Here is a 17,608-nt window from a genome sequence, read left to right as displayed (position 1 = left end):
TTGTTCAGAATCGTCTCAGCTACCCCCCATTTCCGGCTCCTCCCCGACTTTTGGGACACCCTGTATAGAAGAGCTCAATAGTTATAACTCATTAAAGTGACAATTTAAAAATACACGACCGTTACGATCTACATTAACTATTTTTCTTTTATTTATTTTTAATGTAAATTAGCTATTAGGTTTATTTATCAGAATTGTGGTTTGCAGCGATCAATATATTAATTGAAATGCATTGTTCTAAAGAGGGAGGAAAATATTGATCATAAGAAAAGTAACAGGTAACATGTAATGTAACGGATAGATAGATACCCATGTACCATATGTATATGTATATTCCAGTCCAGAGAAATTGTGCAGTCGGGTGTCAACAATGTTTAACGTATTATTGTTCTTTTCCGTAATATTTCTGATTCTGTTTACATTTTCCGAGAGCAAAATTCTTCAGGGACGCCTAGTTACACGTGAAGTACTGTATACACTATAAGCAATCTTTGATCAAGATTTTTTGCATTTAATCCGTTATTAAATTAATAATTCGTTGTTTCAATTGAAGTTTCATAATGATTGACCGTTTAAAAACTGATTCGTCAATCATACGATTTTAAATTTCAATTTTTTATTTATTTATTCGTAATTACAACGATATGTTCGATATGTAATGCGAAATTAACGTGGTCCTTTTTCAGAATTGGGCATTTTTGACAAGGTTCTGCTTCTTGACGGAACAAGGCACATTTCGATACGAATTCGAATTCGAGGGTGGAGAAAACGATTTGAAAATATTGTTATATTACGATGCACCTGACCAATGGCCGAGTATTTATCCTTCAAATAAATCGTGCATCGAGAAAGAAGCTATACTTTGGGACGGAATTGGTCAAATAGTACCACTATCGACAATATTGTCAACGCAATCAGGATGCATAGAAGAAAACACGGTGACGCGATGCTCTAGTTATCGAAGATTTCGATCGTCTCGGCCGAGATGGTGGTTCATCGCGTTAGCGGATTGTACCTCGAAAAATGGATTGAATGTATCGTATTGGATATCGTTGACGAATGCGCCACATAGCAGTTTTTGGAGAGAACATTTTTCAGCTGACGAATTCTGTAGGTAATTTTATTCGAATCGAAATCGGAATCGGAATCGGAAGTAATCAAGTCCATTCTCATTTCAGATATACTGCCAGAGTTGATAGCGATTGGTTGCATTTATGTTATAATTGTAATAATAAGTTTTTGTATAGCCATACAATTACGAGCAAGAAGACTTCTACACATGTCTTATAAGATATTTGTAACTTCTTTGCTTTGTCAACTAGCAGGAATATTATTCGAGATTTATAGCTACACGAATCTTGGTTTAAGGGGAATACCAACGGAAAATGTTTCCTTGATGGGTCAACTTTTAGAAGCATGCTCAGATATTTTGTACACCCTACTCATGTTATTACTCGCACTTGGTTTTACAGTGACCAAGAGTACTTTAACACCAAGACAAATTCGATGGCTTATATGCTTCGTCTGTCTTCATTCTTTCTGTCAATTTTCTTTATATATTTACCAATCGGACGTGTTCGATCCTGGATTAGTATTGTACATTTACGAATCACCGCCAGGTTATATGCTAATAGCATTAAAATTGACCGCATGGATTATCTTTTCTCTTCGCTGTCTTAAGACAATTAAAAAAATGTCAACAAAGCTTCATTTTTATGGTTCATTATTTTCCTTGGGATCTGCATGGTTCCTGTGTCATCCAATAACGGTATAATATAATAAACATGCGATTAATTGCGTCTATGATACATATTATTATTCGAAACACTCGTATAGAATATGCTAATTGTTTTGCAATATATAAAAATGTACTTGTAATTCCATAGGTACTCTGCGTTACTTTATTAGTAGACCAATGGGTAAGGGAAAGTGTCGCTAAGGGATGTTCGTTATGGATTGTTTTTATGGGACACGTAGCATTTTTATACATCACCCGACCATCTGTGGCTAACAAACGTTTTCCATATCATATTAGAACGTGTCAGGTAATGCCCATTGGTGGCGAGGGACAGGACCACAGTTACGAACCTCAAATTAGAACGGCATGTTCTGCATTTACCATTTCGCATCTACCACCGCCTACTTCACGATCCTAACAGTGATCAGATTCTAGAACAGGTGATAATTACTCTAACTATAATTCCATAATATATCTATATTTATTATTATCATCTTTTAAGACATCGAGTATGGCTTATTAGATGACAAATACTAAATCCAAACATAATTTGTTTGTAAGGACCGATGTGGAGTTACGCGTGACAGCGATACCTACAGACATAATATTTCTCTTCTAGTCGAATAAGTATGTACAACGTTCGGCTCTCATAATATTTTTTATCGCGTATATGAAAGGTAATCGTTATTAGTCGCACGAACCGTCGAGCCATCCATCTTTCCATCTTTGGTCGACAAGATTACAATCGAATCTTGGCTTTCCGAGTTTCTCGTTTACCTCGTTGTGTATATCACAAAGCCAATAACTTAATTGTTTTTGCGAGTCTGTCTGCGGCGGAGACTGTTTCAATTGTTCTCGTAAATCTTCTGCGCATACATAACAGGGATAAAATTTAGAAAACGTATAAAAAAAGTTTCTCATGTCTGATTTTTGTTCTTCGTTTGGATGATCAGGATAATACGCAGCCATTGTATGCAACAACGACCACGTTCTCGAACCTAATTCATCCTTATCCAAAGGACAATCGTCACGTCTATTACTTATAGATGAAATTTTCTCCTGCTTCTTCCCAGATTCCTGTTGTAAAAAACATTTGCGTGTAAAGGTCTATACAATTTAAATTGTTTCTCAAGACAGATGCTCTAGTGCCTATTTTCTGATTTAAACATCTTACATAACGTATAACTATTAACTTGTACTGTACAGTTTATATAATAATTATGTACCGCATTAGAGTTATTACACTCTTCTTATCGTAAAATGAGTATATTTTATAAAAATTATAGAAATGGATTGTCAAGTAATGTAAGATATGTAATGTACGAAAATTTAAATATTCTATTTTGTTATAACCAATGTTAGAATGAAATGTAGAAATCACAGGAAAAATGAAAAATTTACGGAAAATTTTCGTCTGAATCACATCCGTGTATCCTTTCCGTACCTTTTCGGATTCAAATGTCTTTTTCTGAATTTTTGCCCACGTTTTAAAATCTGTACATGCACGACAGGGCTTTTCTTGAGACATCGCGTTGTAATCACCGTATACATCCGTGTAATCGTTTAAAAATTGTTGCGATTAATAATTCTCTCACGTGTGGGTGACGAAATGTTTTAGGAAATTATACTTCCAGTATCTGTTATACATAGAAATCAAGTTATGACATTTAACTATACAACTTATAATTAATACATCGATACAATAACAGACACAAATACCTGAATACGTTCCGACTGTTACAAGTTACATACACACTTGCAACTTGCAACAACAACTTGTATCTGATTTCAGACCAGATAATTTCAGTTTCCGATTCAGATAAGAAACTGTATGCAATGAAATGATTGCTTTACGAAATAAAAGCATAGATAGAAAACCTAGATTACACACTAAACACAGAATAGAGTAATAGAGTATGTAGTTGATTCACGGTAGTACTTTTTCGAATACGCATGCGTATTCATATTCTGAATCGAGAGCTGAAAAAAGCTAAAGTTTCGGCTCTGTAAGACGAAGAGTACCTCTGGTCCTGATGTAACGTCACGTATACGTATGATTCTCTCTGTATTCTGCTGTATTCTGCTCTGTAGCAAAGAAAGAGAAAAAACTACATACGTGTTTTACTAACCTGACTTTACTACAGTACAAACTGCAAGAGTACAGTCACAGTGACTACAGTACATCGTACAACCAACCAGCCTACAACCAGTGGTGACAAATGTCAATTGTCAAGTGCAGCTTTGACTGCACCGCAAATGATACGACGGTTGTCGGTAAAGTTGATCTTCTGCTCAAGTGATGGCTAATCGCAAAAAAACTAATGAACCGTCTCGATCTCTATCAAAAAATGTAAGGCGTCATGTTGACGAGGTGATGTTTTCGTCGTCAACCTCTTCTTCCGAAGAAGAAGTATCATCGGGATGTCGAAGCTGTAGAAATACTTCGAAAGAACATTTCAGTAGAAATCGCATTGAATCGGATACTCAAATAGGTTAGATTTCATTATATTCTTCACCAATTACGACATTTCTTTGATAATTACATTAATTATTTTCTTTCTTTTTCATTCTTTTTCTTTAAGGTCAAGATACAATACGCCGCGAAGAGAATCCTTTTAGTTTTAAACATTTCCTAAAAAATGGTTCGCAGACAAATTATTATAATGCCGGAGCTCGTCCAAAAGTTTATTCTCCTCTTCCGACAACAAGCCCGAATAACTTGGAAAAGGACTCCACGGTTTATTCCCGCAACCCAACAGAACTACCCGACTTTGTACAAGATCATCTAGTTATAGAACAATGTTATCTGAACCATGAACCCAAGCAGCAAGCTATTTCAGATCGCGATTATCTTCCTGATTTTGCATTCAGCGTAGAAGAGAGGCAATTTCGACTCGAATCGAGGATAACCGAACCACCTATGCACGATCTTCCATTCGATTTGACTGGAAGCTTAGACAAAGGTTTGACTCATACAAAGCAGTCCGTCCCAAATGCGGTTTGCGCCACCGATTTAAATTTACCCGTTTACGATAAGCCCAATACAGGATCCACGGAACGTCCACAGCCATCGGGTAGTTGCAAAATAATACTTTCTATCGACAATTACCGAATAACTAGAATTCATATATATCTATATGTATATATAATTTTCTATCACTCAGGATTTCCATTAGATTTACCAATACCTGGAACCGAATCTGTTACCGGTTCAGATATTGCGGCTAACGAAACAAACGTCTCGAAATCTTTACCAGACTTTTTAAACGACGGCCCTATTCACAATAGAACAACGCTGCTATCCATAGATTTTGGAACTATCACGAATAGCGTAGAATTTACAGAAAGACGAGTATGATTATTACAAAAATCTTGCGACGAATACGTTTATTCGTCGTTATGTAATAAAAGTATATAGTAATTAAAATAGGACGTATCGTTTAATGTATTATAATTTCTTACAGCTATCGTTAGAAAATGAAAGATTACGTTACGAATTAGAATTAGCTCGAAAACAAATTGGTGACAAATCGAAGAGGTAATCATAAAAAATGTCGATATTTTTAATGTTGTGTTATTTACGCGTTGTTTATTACAGGATTCAATTATTAGAATCAGAATTGGCATCTAGAAGAGAAGTAGAGCACGAAGAAACAGTACACCTCGAGAAAGCCATGGAACAGGTGGAAGATAATTTAAAACGTAGTACGGTAAGCACGTTTTTTTAGTTACGACTAATTTCCGTAATTGTACCGTTTCTTTCTTGCAGAGAAGAGCAGTAAACGCAGAAAGTACTGTTACATCGTTAAAAAAAGAAATGAAAGCTTTAACGGTTAGTATACATTTTTCTTGATCGCATAATTTATTAATTCGGTTATTGAACTGTGCTATACGAAGAAATGTAATCTCGATGTAGATAGAAGTATCACGGTTACGATTGGAAAATAAGGAACTTAAAAATGGTTGTACGACAAAGAGTAGGAAAGAGTGTGGTGGCTCTTCGAGCATAGATCTCAGAGTAAGAAGGTTAGCTAACGATTTAAGAACTGCTGCTTCATCTGCAGAGGTGTCGTTGAGGTAAAAATGTACACTTTGATCACGCATGATTATTAGTATATTAACACATTTCAATTATTATAAGTATGCGAATGTCTTTACAGACAGCTAATGTTTGGCGTCGACAATTTAAGAGAACTAGCTTCTGCGCTTGAAAATGTAGATAGGATAGAAGACCGGACCAAAGATTTTCTACCAGATTCCGATGAAGATAATGTTGCTGCCGTTGCCGCTGCTGCTGCTGCTGCTGATCCTGTACTTTAATACATTTTTGTATATTTCTCTTCCCGTACACCACTATTCCCTTTATTTCCATTTCCCTAATAATACATATCTCAGCCTGTGCTAATAAGTTCCTCGAACTCACGTGTGTTCTCACACATTGACAATTTTTTCTGGAGTCGATTGAATTCAAAGGCACGATATTCGTATCGTATTTAATACACCTTTATGTATTTATACTTTTCGTTTTTTCATTCACACATCAACTATAAATATGTAAGCGTTAAACATTTATTTTTCCTTGACAAAATATATTTATTTAAACGTTATTCTGGTTTTTAGTAGCAATCGCCCGTGAAAAAAGTGTCTTATCGATATATCATATTTCTTCAAGTAAAAAGCTAAAGATTTTAACTTTTGTATATGCGATTTGATGAAAACCCGTAATATAATTCCAATAAACAACATTATTCAATTTCTTTGTATAATCTAAAAATATCAGCCAAATAATTCGAACAAACGAAATCCTTTTGTGTATTTTTCTATTTAAAAAGGCGCGCCTTTGAATCTCAGAAAAATTAATTTCTTTTTAAACAAACTTGTGTAATTATATACAATATATATGTACAAATACACGTACACAATAAAAAATCACCTTTTCAAAAAGTTGCCCTTATACGTGACAGAAAAATCGACTCCAGATACTTCACATGTTAGTATTATATTTTCATTTTCACATATAAAAAATGTAATTTAACTGAAAACTCCAAAGCTATATTCTAATACTATAATAAAGTAATTTATATCTACAAAATACATCTTTAAAGCTTAGTTGCTTTTTTAAATTTTAATTAAAAAGAATACTTATCGTAAAACAGTTTTTCAGTTGACAGATTTATTAACAAGTTACATGTAATTACATTGCCAGCAATGTATATTCTTTTTATTCGGCGGCAGTGATTATTGTGTAACACAGAAAGTTTAAAATCATCTTATATCCGCAACAACTCAAACGATTAGTTTATAAAATACATACAAGATACGAAAATATTTAATGGTAAACTTTACATATAACATGAAATGCAAATTACGTCGACTTTATACTTGAAATATTTTGTGTATTATAGGGCACAAAATGAAACACTTCGTTATCGAAGACTTTCAAAAATACTGAGTAAGTCGGTTTGGGTTTCTGTATGACTAGTTTGAGTATTTAACCAGGAACGACATACACCTATCGAGATGTTACATCCAGTTTCGCATATCAAGGATTTTGTTTGCGTTTCTGTAGAGACAGTAGTGTCCTCCAGTTGAGTCCATGCCGTTTGTGTTTGTATATTAGATAATCCCAAGTCTGATGGCAGTATTTCGTTACAAGTTTGCGTACATGTATTACTATACAATAGTTCCATATTATCGAGATTATTAGTAGTTTGCGTTTCAATGTTAGAACTTAACGCGAATGATCTTGTTAATGTATCAGAATCGAAAAATGATTGGGAATATGCTTGTTCCGTCTGAGTCTCTATACTGCTAAATTTATCATCAAAAGTTTTATCCGTAAGCATAGGATCCGATCTTGATATACTATTTGACGGCACAAAAGAATATCCTTCGACAGTTGTCGATGTTTCTTCGACATAAGGTAAAGTCATAAGAGCTACCGTGCTCTTTGGAACGCATTGTACCAACGGATTCGTAGCGTGATCGTAAAACGTTTCAAATTCTGTTTGAGTTACATTGTCATTTAGAACTTCGAACATATCTTTTTCAGGTATCGTTTGAGTACCCGATGTACTTTTTTCCTCCCAAAAGTCTTGTAAACCAACATCGTGACGAAGCGGTAGCGGACTATTAGGAAATAAATTCGAAGAAGTAAAATTGCCAAGATTCAGATCTTCTTTCAACAAAGAGTAATCAGAATTTTGCGAGACGCAATTTTTGCTATGTTTTTGAATCTTTAGCGAATTTTTAAAAGTTTGCAGAGCTTCCGTAGTCTGCGTTTCCATAGATATTACATTTTGTTTGATTCTTTGAGAAACATTTGTTTGTGTTTCTTTAGATATTTCACGTTTTCCATTATGACAATGACTATTGTTCGTATATTTTAACGGACTCGACATTCTCTTATTTCTTTTGTAGTCGTCTGTCTGTACACCGATATCCGAAGTAATTTTTTCCACAGAATTACCAGTACAATTAAGTATTTTTCTTTCGTTTTGATTTATTGGTAAAATAGTAATTAATTTATTTCTGCCTGTTCGACTAGACGGTAAAATCACATGCATTGTTTTAGAACTTGGGCGTCTGAAAAAGTATGAAATGAAACAATATAAAATTATATTTAGGTACATATTTAGGTTGGTTTAAGCAGCTTACCTTAAAGTACTTTTGTATTTGTCGTTAACAGTATGCAACGATCGTTTTGCATGCGTAAGCAATGCTTCGTAAGAATTGTATGTCTTGGAACAAGAACAAGTAAATTCGATTCCGCATACTCGCATATGACCTTCTTTTGCTGCTTCGGTGGAGAAACTTTTTTCGCAATGGGTACACGCATATGTTTTTTCTGCGTGTACTTTAAGATAATGCTAAACGTATGTTTAAATAGATTAAATTTAAATGTAAATCTCAAAGCGTTCTCGATGTAACTTTACGAAATGAATACTAACCTGTTTAAGATACTTCATACTACTAAAATGTCTTTCAGCTTTTGGTGCGTAAATGCAAGACTTTACAGGACAGTGAAACTGTACATTTTCTTTTATTGCTTTGTCTAAATTTTTTCGCTGATGTACTTTCAGATCGTGTAAACGATATCGTGGCTCGTTTTGAAATACGAGTCCGCATTTATCACATTTAACATTATTTGTAATTACACCAAGTTCCTCTGCCGATGGGCAGACACTTTTCACACATTTCGCTAGATTTTTAACCGGTTTTATTGCTTCCATTAAAAGTTATTTTAGCAAAGAACTTTATCAGTGCACGAGCTTGCTGCAATACTTGTCAGCTTGCAACTGCTTGCAATCTTAGGCTCGATAAGCTCAATGTGGTTCGATTAGTTCGATTAGTTCAATTGTCGTTTAATGTTATTTGCAGTTGCTTGTACTTATTTCCAGTTTTTTGCCTGACGGTTTTTTCCTTTTTCTCTTTGCTCTTGCGTGTTGAGGTCATGAGGTCAGTAAAATAGCTTGATCGAGTAAAAAGGTAAAAACGGATACATTGCGGTATTGCACGGGCCTCTGTCGGGATGTTGTAGCGAATTTGTTTAAATTTAAATTGTTGGAAACTGTATAATAGAACTAAAATGGGGAAAGATGTTGAATTCATTTATTTACTTTTACCAGATCAGAACGGTACGAGTTATTCGAAACGAATCGTACAGCGACCTTTTTACACCTTACTTCCATATAATACATGTGTGGATGTACGTATAAACATATCGATTTTTCGATACGTTCATGCATTATAAATAACTTATTCTGGCATTATCTCGAATAAATCTACCTACTGCTTCTGTTATCAAATACTTTAATACAATGCAGTAAAAGTATTCATAGTGCACAGTGTTACTACATAAATGTTACGCTAGATCGACAAAGCTGCTCCACTTTTAACTGATACAACTACATATAGAGAAAGATGTATAAGTATATACATACATATTTATGTATAAACGCATACACAAACGTGCCGTATGAAGCAGTAACCAGTAACATTAATAAGTAATTACGTATATAGTTACTAGGTAGGTACATATTCCATAGAACCTGATGGAAGCTTCCCGCTTGCCCAGGCCCCAGATCAGTACCATCGCGCACGGTACGAGCAGCGCTGCTCGTTACATACTACTACTACTACTACTACTACTAACTATTTACTGTTTACTACTTACACTATATCGTTGCTCAATATTTATCACTTGGTAGATATATAGCATTTGGTAGTACTCCGTAGTTACGCGTGGTTACGCGTACACGTCAACTGCCGTCAACTGGCGTCAACCGATCATTGCGTTTGCCTTTACCAGTCCTTTTTCTACAAGTGAATGCGTAATTTCTCAACAAAGACAACAAAGTTGGTTAATTATTCTGAAACGTACATACTTTTTCACAAATATCGAGCTTTATCTGCTGCCAGCACATCAGAGTTCGGTTTCTTGACATGCCTCGGATATTAGCAGGTTCTTAACGATTCTTAAGGGTACGATATTTCTATCGAGAATTCTATATTTATTTATCTATTCCTTTTCTTCGAAAATATAAAAACCAGCATGCAATCACATTTATTTATTTATTTATTTATTTATTTATTTATGGAAGGAACTTAGCTATCGATTCAAAGTATCGAGAACCGAGTAGCTATATCTTTTTCGTTACAAATTGTATACCTACAGTTAAGTATCAATTAATTAGAGTTAATAAATTTAAGATAGATACTCTGTCAACCACATTTCGTTGAAAAATCGATAAAACCATCTTTTGTTTAATTCGAAAGTAGCAGTTAAGAGTGCATGTATTGTAAAATGTGTCTGTCAGCTTAATTTTTTTAAATTAATTAAACTTATATAAATAGCGAGAAATTTATATTTATTTTAATCATGATTGCCATTCCATTCACAAAGAAAATATTGTTTCCAGTTCAATTTCCTTTAAAAATTTGTAAATTGGTGTAATACTTGATGTATACGCATGTATGCATTCAATGACTCTGTTGGTGTTTTGACAGGTATATATATACCATAAATTATATGTTTCCTTGTTTCGAAAATTGTAAAACCGGACCAATATACTCTATTTGAAACAGATAAATGCAAAACCTGCTAGAGTACGGATTTGACTTTAAGAAGAAAAACAAATTGTCGTGTTGCGCAGCAAAGTAACAATTTACAGGGATAAGCTAAAGAAAAGCAAGGAAAAAGAGAAACATCCAGAGAAATGAAAGACACTGCAAATAAGAAGTACGAACAACTTTTAGATGACAATGAAGTCAATGTTGCCACTGACAAGGAACGTAACAAGAATACAGTATTGAAGGAGGTAAGATTAGTTTAAGGTCGAATAATTTCTGCAATTTATTCATCCTTGCTAACAGAGTGTGTTGTAACAATAAGAAAATTTGTACGTCGATGAGGACAGACATACACATGTTATTTTTTTTCAATAACTACTAATTTTCTAACAGTGAAACACGTAATATGTAGCATCTGTTCAAAGAGTACTCAGCTGCAAACATAGTGACTGAATTGCCTTAAGATAACAAGTACAACAATATAGTCTTCCGAGTTAAAAATGAAATGGATTAATAATCGTTAAAACAGAAAATCGAATAGTTACAATCTGCATCAAATATTCAAAAGCTGTGCTACACGAAAGTTACATACAAAACATTACTCGAGGGATTACCGCAGTGTAGAAAGGGAACAAAAAATTGTGTTACTCTTCCTCATTTTTTTTTTTTTTTTTTTTATTATTTATTTAATGACTTTTACGAATATTATGTGCCTTGAAAATGGTTGAAAATCAATGGATTACAAAACCTAAGAACATGTCACAGAAGGTGGGTCGAATCGAAATATTTTATCGAAATCAAGTTTTCAATCGTATTAACAGTATAAACTTGACAAATAAATATCTTAGCACTTTTATCTTTGGCTAAAATAGTCTATATATAGTACAGTAAACACCACCAGTATGGTATAACACAAATTCGTACAACGCGCGATATGTAAACCGAAATAGGTGATTTCCTCGTTTTCTCCGTTGGTTATTTAAACATTTTCAATTTCTTTTAATTTTTGACATAATTTACCGTCAACGCGAAAAATAAACTATCTACATCCGTAAATAATTGTATAAATGTTTAGTTCACGAAGTGTAATGTAAGATCGTAGATCCACGTATATAGATCTATGTAAATCCCTTTATGTAGTAGAAAGTGCTGGAATGTCGTTCCAGGTATCAACTGTGTAACAGTGTAATAATACAATTCCAATTGCAATACTATAGGATGTAAAGTGTCTAATTAATGTTTACGTGTACGTGTACGTGTATAGCAACGCTAGAGCAAATTACGATAATGTAAACACGTTATATCTATATACATGCAACATACATGCATTAAGTGAAACACTATTGCATATATGTACATGTAATGTATACATATGAACTTTCATTACATTGCTTTCCCGAATTTACAACATTTTCTTAATGTTATTCATTTTATCTGTCTGCTTAATTTATACAAATATGTATTTATAATTTATGTTTGAAAATAAATGTCTAGAAAGCTGCGTATGTATCCTATGTACTTAATTTGACTTGTGTTTTTCTGAAATCTGTCAAGGTTAGGATTTGCAATGATTCATATTTTGATGCAACGATACATAATTCTTTTTTGAACAACTATTCATTATAAAATAGTCGTTACTTTTGTATACCATGAAATACTAGTAAAAATAATTAACATTTGATGTGATTTATTATTTGATGCATCATTACTATGCGTATGCAAACATATATATATATATATATAAATATGTTCATGAGCCAAACGGAATACGCAACGAGCAAACGTTATTATGTATTACATTAAACTTTAATTTGACACATAGATTGTTGTTGCATTTTGTGTTTATTAATTGTACAATACATTAAATATCGATATACATAGTACACTTTTAATACTTTCTTATAAGCAATATGTTAGAAAACTTGCTCATTTTTTATAAACAAGTACCTAGAACAAATATATAAATAGGTACCTAAACAATGGATTAAATGTTCAAAAAGTTTCCAAGTAATATTTTACAACGATAATAAGCTTATAATATAGCTTACAGTAAAAACCCTTTAATATAGACACGTGAATAAATCTTAACAAGTTAGTCGAAGAACGTTAAGAGAAAAATAACATTTTATCGTTTAAGGGTGGTAAAGATCAATCCCCAGAAATGTGGTTGACAACTAACGAAGCAGCCAGCCTTGGTGCCGAGGAAGTATCAGCCAGGTTACACGTCGATGTTAGAACAGGATTGCGGCGGCAAGAAGCTGATCATCGAAGACAGTTAGTCGGATACAATGAATTTAGTGTAAAAGAAGAAGAACCAACATGGAAGAAATACGTTGAACAAGTATGTTACTTGTTTCCCCTTGTTCGTCTAACTATATGTTAATCTAAATAAAAATACAGATTTAATAGTTGTATATTAACAACAGTAATAATAACGAGATCTTCTGTTCCAGTTCAAAAATCCTTTAATTCTACTACTACTGGGTTCTGCTTTTGTTAGCGTATGTATGAAGCAATTCGATGATGCAGTCAGTATTACAGTAGTGAGTGTTATTTTTATCCTCGTTGTATTATAAATTTAATTATTTTTTAGTACTCGAATCCTTGCAGATATTAAACTTATGAACAATTTTTCTTTCTAGGCTATCATAATAGTAGTAACGGTTGCGTTTGTGCAAGAATATCGCTCTGAAAAATCCTTAGAAGAATTAAATAAATTGGTGCCGCCAACTTGTCATTGGTAAGTAAATTTATATTTTTTACTACGTATGTATTTTATAAACACGAATTATACACGAATATATAATATATATATGGTATTATTAGTATAGTTAATATTTTACTACTCTTTTCAGTTTACGAGAGAGTCGTTTAGAAACATTTCTCGCTCGTAATTTAGTTCCTGGTGATATAGTTTACTTGAACATCGGAGATAGAGTACCTGCAGATATCAGGATATTTGAAGCAATAGATTTAACGATCGATGAAAGCAGTTTTACCGGAGAAACTGAACCAGCACAAAAGTCAACAACTCCGTTACTCAAGGCCAATGGGTTAACAACGAAGAAAAATATAGCATTTATGGGTACATTGGTGCGCTGTGGAAATGGAAAAGTAAGTTGCACCATAGGAAATGTGTCTTTGCAAGCGTGTAAAATGTATCAATAATTAAAAACATTTTATAGGGGATAGTAGTGAATACAGGAGAAAAAAGTGAATTTGGAAAAGTTTTTTCTATGATGCAAGCTGAAGAAGCTCCAAAGACACCGCTTCAAAAAAGTATGGATATTTTGGGCACTCAGTTGTCCTTTTACTCGTTCTGTATTATTGGTATTATTATGCTTCTTGGCTGGATTCAGGGCAAAGCTATACTTGAAATGTTTACTATCGGCGTAAGTTTGGCAGTAGCAGCTATACCAGAAGGTTTACCTATTGTTGTAACTGTAACTTTGGCACTGGGTGTTATGAGGATGGCTAAAAGAAAAGCCATTGTCAAGAAATTACCAACAGTTGAGACACTCGGTATGTGTGTGTGCAGTCCGTAACATTTATCTTATTCAGACGTAAACGGGTAAATATTATATTGTCGATGCATAGGTTGCGTGAACGTGATATGCTCCGATAAAACTGGTACAATTACAAAGAACGAGATGACTGCGACGATCCTTGTAACCTCGGAAGGATATATAGCTGATATTACCGGAGCTGGCTATAACGATAAGGGAGAAGTGCGAATTCGAAAATGTGATAACTATGACCTTGCGCGCACCGCTATCAGTAATATGCTAGAAGTAGGATGCGTATGCAATAATGCTATAATACAGAACGATACTCTGCTTGGTCAACCAACGGAAGGTGCACTGATAGCATTAGCCACAAAGTACGGAATGTATGGAGTTGCTGATAAATATTTGCGGCTGCAAGAATATCCGTTCTCGTCGGAACAAAAAATGATGGCTGTGAAATGTGCACCAAAATACGGAGAGGTAATACAAGGTTTTAGCGCATGCAACTTGACTCGAGATAAATTACTATTCGGTATTCTCGTGGCTTATTTCTTCTTGTTCTTTTTTCTTTCTTTTTTTTTTTAAATCTTAATATTCTTACGTTTGATACGTTACAGAATAGGCAAGAGATATATTTTGTAAAAGGTGCTTTGGAAAAAATTTTATCTCAATGTACGAAGTACTCTGCTAATGGTCAAGTGTATTCCCTTAATCAAAAGAAAGACGAAGAATTTCTAACGGAAGCTTACGATATCGGTCAACAAGGATTAAGAGGTTAACTATAATTTACAAAATTATAACTTAACTTTACTTGTCTCTATTATTTGTCTACATATATTCGAATAAATGAAATGATTATAGTAATTGGATTGGCACGCGGTACTTCATTACAAGATCTTGTGTATGTCGGTCTTGTCGGTATATGCGACCCTCCTCGGCCACACGTTCGCGAATCTATAACAACTCTGATTAACAGCGGCGTGAAAGTGAAGATGGTTACGGGTGATGCCAAAGAAACTGCAGCGGCAATAGGTATAATACGCATGTGTAATTTTCGTTGTATACTCTTTAAATGTACCGTTACAGTAGTGCACCGCATCTGATTTTCTATTTTAGCAAGTATGATTGGGCTAGATGTACTTCACTCGCGGCTAATGTCTGGAGATGAGATTGATTTAATGTCCGAACACCAATTAGAACAATGTATCGATAATGTTAGTGTATTCTATCGTGTTACGCCTAAGCACAAATTATGCATCGTTAAAGCGTTGCAAAGGGAAGGAAATATAGTGGGGATGACAGGTGATGGTGTAAATGATGGAGTTGCATTAAAAAAAGCAGATATAGGCATTGCCATGGGTAAAAATGGTACCGATGTATGTAAAGAAGCTGCGGACATGATTCTACTTGATGACGATTTTGGAACTATTATGTACATATTAGTAGTCATTACGCATTTGCTTACCAATATTTCTTTTTATTTTACACGAGTCTTTTTTAATCGTGTACATATATGTATGCGTATATGTTTTTAGCGATGCAATCGAAGAAGGAAAAGGAATTTTTCATAATATACGAAATTTCGTAAGATTTCAATTGAGTACCAGTATAGCTGCTCTTTCTTTAATTGCTCTTGCTACTTTGATGGGTATACCGAATCCTTTAAATGCCATGCAAATACTTTGGATTAATATTATTATGGACGGTCCGCCCGCTCAAAGGTAACCGAAACTAGTAAATCGGAAAAATGATTTAAGACTAACCTATGCATTATGTTAGATAATTATTCTATGTAATCATTTGTTAGTCTCGGAGTCGAACCAGTCGACAAGGACGTCTTGAAACAGAAACCACGTAACACAAAGGAACCAATGATTACACGGCAACTTATTCTCAATGTACTATTGTCTGCCATTATTATCATTGTTGGCACTTTGTGGGTTTACAACAAGGAGGTATGAAATTGTTTCACTAGAAATAAAATATTTAATCCTGCAAACATTCAAATATTTTTTTCGATTAGATGACAAATGGTACCACTGCAAGGGATACAACCATGACATTTACATGTTTCGTTTTCTTTGATATGTTCAATGCTCTAAGTTGTAGATCGCAGGTAAGAAGTGTACGATAGCTGTTGTTGTTAATAGCATTTAATTATATTGGTTCTTAAACTGAATATAATACATATACATGTATAAAATTTAGACAAAATCAATATTCACTATTGGTTTATGGAGTAACAAGATGTTCCTGGTAGCTGTTACATTATCAGTAATAGGTCAAATGTTAGTGATTTACTTTCCACCGTTGCAACGAGTTTTTCAAACCGAGGCTCTAACAGCAAAGGGTAAACATAAATTGGATTGAAATCGTATCGTATAATGTATAACCTGTTTGTTAGTCAAGATTAAAGCGATAAATTTTGTTTCTTCTTTTTCCGCAGATATATTGTTCTTGGTTGCGCTAACGTCGAGTGTTTTTGCGGTTAGCGAGATAAAAAAATTGATAGAGAGACAGGTTTACAGACGGCGACGGGCAGGTACACAATATTACAATAAGTCCGAGATGGATTTTGTATGACAGTTGGAGTCTGCCGAAGACAAGGCGGACAAGGATCATTTGGAATAAATATCCAAAACATCGGACGGGTAGTAGTCAGTCATTTCGTTCGTTCGTTCGTTCGTTCGTTCGTTCGTTCGTTTATCAACATTATCTCGCTATACACTGGACTATGTGTGCACATTTGTAATTTGTAATTTATATGTACACCTGTCACGAAACGAAAACATCGTCTTGCGCTGTCAACACGTCAACTATTCGCAAATTACTGCGTCTTTTTAACATTTAAACATTTTTTGACTCTCTAATGTATGATAATCGGACTTTAGACGTTAAGATTAAGCTGGTTTCACGTCTCGTCGATCCAGGGATTATTAGACACGCGTCATAGACTCTAGTGACATCATGCACATTCCACACACTTTTCGTTTAAGATGAATCATAAAGGTAACCGTTTAGTAATTCGTATTTATAGTGATCGAGACTAAAAAAAACGCGATCATTTTAACTTGCGCGGTTAGCAAAGTAATTTATCTCTCTCTTAAAACACATCTGCTCGTTTACTCTTAATACAGTCTTTCGGATTACAATGTTACATAGTATTACAAATTAGTAAAATAAATTCAAGGCAAGAAACACATGTTTACGAAGTAATCAAGTATACACAACCGATTGCATTTAAAAGTACAATTTTTTAGTTCCTTAGTTGTACGATAATATTCAATATGTT

At 34.0% G+C, this 17,608-nt stretch overlaps 5 protein-coding genes across 11 annotated transcripts; 3 read left to right on the top strand and 2 right to left on the bottom strand.

Annotated features, from left to right (window-relative positions):
* Positions 1–42: 42 nt before the first annotated feature.
* LOC128873587 (transmembrane protein 145-like) lies at positions 43–2,169 on the top strand. Its single transcript, XM_054117267.1, has 4 exons — positions 43–466; positions 687–1,110; positions 1,179–1,768; positions 1,887–2,169. The coding sequence occupies exons 1-4, from the start codon at positions 371–373 to the stop codon at positions 2,154–2,156; spliced, it is 1,380 nt and encodes a 459-aa protein (XP_053973242.1). The 5' UTR covers positions 43–370; the 3' UTR covers positions 2,157–2,169.
* Positions 2,027–3,617, bottom strand: LOC128873591 (FAD-linked sulfhydryl oxidase ALR). 2 transcript variants are annotated; one of them, XR_008456436.1, is made up of 4 exons: positions 3,458–3,617; positions 3,183–3,375; positions 2,336–2,815; positions 2,027–2,169 (listed from the first exon to the last, which is right to left on the bottom strand). XR_008456436.1 is itself a non-coding variant. In XM_054117275.1 (3 exons), the coding sequence occupies exons 2-3, from the start codon at positions 3,264–3,266 to the stop codon at positions 2,426–2,428; spliced, it is 474 nt and encodes a 157-aa protein (XP_053973250.1). In that variant the 5' UTR covers positions 3,267–3,375; positions 3,458–3,617; the 3' UTR covers positions 2,200–2,425. The 2 variants fall into 2 exon arrangements, 1 of the variants encoding a protein (XP_053973250.1); XM_054117275.1 differs by lacking the exon at positions 2,027–2,169 and having other exon boundaries at positions 2,200–2,815.
* Positions 3,618–3,700: 83 nt separating this feature from the next.
* On the top strand, positions 3,701–6,832 carry LOC128873586 (uncharacterized). 4 transcript variants are annotated; one of them, XM_054117265.1, is made up of 8 exons: positions 3,739–4,012; positions 4,094–4,230; positions 4,321–5,090; positions 5,203–5,276; positions 5,337–5,448; positions 5,508–5,570; positions 5,655–5,815; positions 5,899–6,832. In XM_054117265.1, exons 2-8 carry the CDS (start codon positions 4,113–4,115, stop codon positions 6,056–6,058), a joined length of 1,458 nt encoding a protein of 485 aa, XP_053973240.1. In that variant the 5' UTR covers positions 3,739–4,012; positions 4,094–4,112; the 3' UTR covers positions 6,059–6,832. The 4 variants fall into 4 exon arrangements, with proteins under 4 accessions (XP_053973239.1, XP_053973240.1, XP_053973238.1 ...); XM_054117266.1 differs by having other exon boundaries at positions 3,757–4,230; positions 4,321–4,812; positions 4,903–5,090; XM_054117264.1 differs by having other exon boundaries at positions 3,701–4,230; positions 5,337–5,421.
* Positions 6,833–6,992: 160 nt separating this feature from the next.
* LOC128873584 (uncharacterized) lies at positions 6,993–8,983 on the bottom strand. Its single transcript, XM_054117258.1, has 3 exons — positions 8,689–8,983; positions 8,396–8,607; positions 6,993–8,323 (listed from the first exon to the last, which is right to left on the bottom strand). The coding sequence occupies exons 1-3, from the start codon at positions 8,968–8,970 to the stop codon at positions 7,165–7,167; spliced, it is 1,653 nt and encodes a 550-aa protein (XP_053973233.1). The 5' UTR covers positions 8,971–8,983; the 3' UTR covers positions 6,993–7,164.
* A 1,101-nt stretch (positions 8,984–10,084) lies between these two features.
* On the top strand, positions 10,085–17,500 carry LOC128873583 (calcium-transporting ATPase type 2C member 1). 3 transcript variants are annotated; one of them, XM_054117257.1, is made up of 18 exons: positions 10,085–10,222; positions 10,660–10,747; positions 10,826–11,058; positions 11,204–12,056; positions 12,948–13,151; positions 13,264–13,353; positions 13,453–13,550; positions 13,666–13,924; positions 13,996–14,332; positions 14,408–14,796; positions 14,934–15,090; positions 15,178–15,348; positions 15,433–15,748; positions 15,852–16,037; positions 16,124–16,271; positions 16,340–16,432; positions 16,525–16,666; positions 16,763–17,500. In XM_054117257.1, exons 5-18 carry the CDS (start codon positions 12,972–12,974, stop codon positions 16,897–16,899), a joined length of 2,703 nt encoding a protein of 900 aa, XP_053973232.1. In that variant the 5' UTR covers positions 10,085–10,222; positions 10,660–10,747; positions 10,826–11,058; positions 11,204–12,056; positions 12,948–12,971; the 3' UTR covers positions 16,900–17,500. The 3 variants fall into 3 exon arrangements, with proteins under 3 accessions (XP_053973232.1, XP_053973231.1, XP_053973230.1); XM_054117256.1 differs by having other exon boundaries at positions 11,204–12,099; XM_054117255.1 differs by lacking the exon at positions 11,204–12,056.
* The last annotated feature ends 108 nt before the right edge of the window (positions 17,501–17,608 follow it).

This window comes from Hylaeus volcanicus, chromosome 3, assembly GCF_026283585.1.
Source record: "Hylaeus volcanicus isolate JK05 chromosome 3, UHH_iyHylVolc1.0_haploid, whole genome shotgun sequence".
Lineage (NCBI taxonomy): Eukaryota > Metazoa > Arthropoda > Insecta > Hymenoptera > Colletidae > Hylaeus > Hylaeus volcanicus.
Note: the sequence above shows the minus strand (reverse complement) of the source record. Positions and strands in the feature narration are given on the sequence as shown.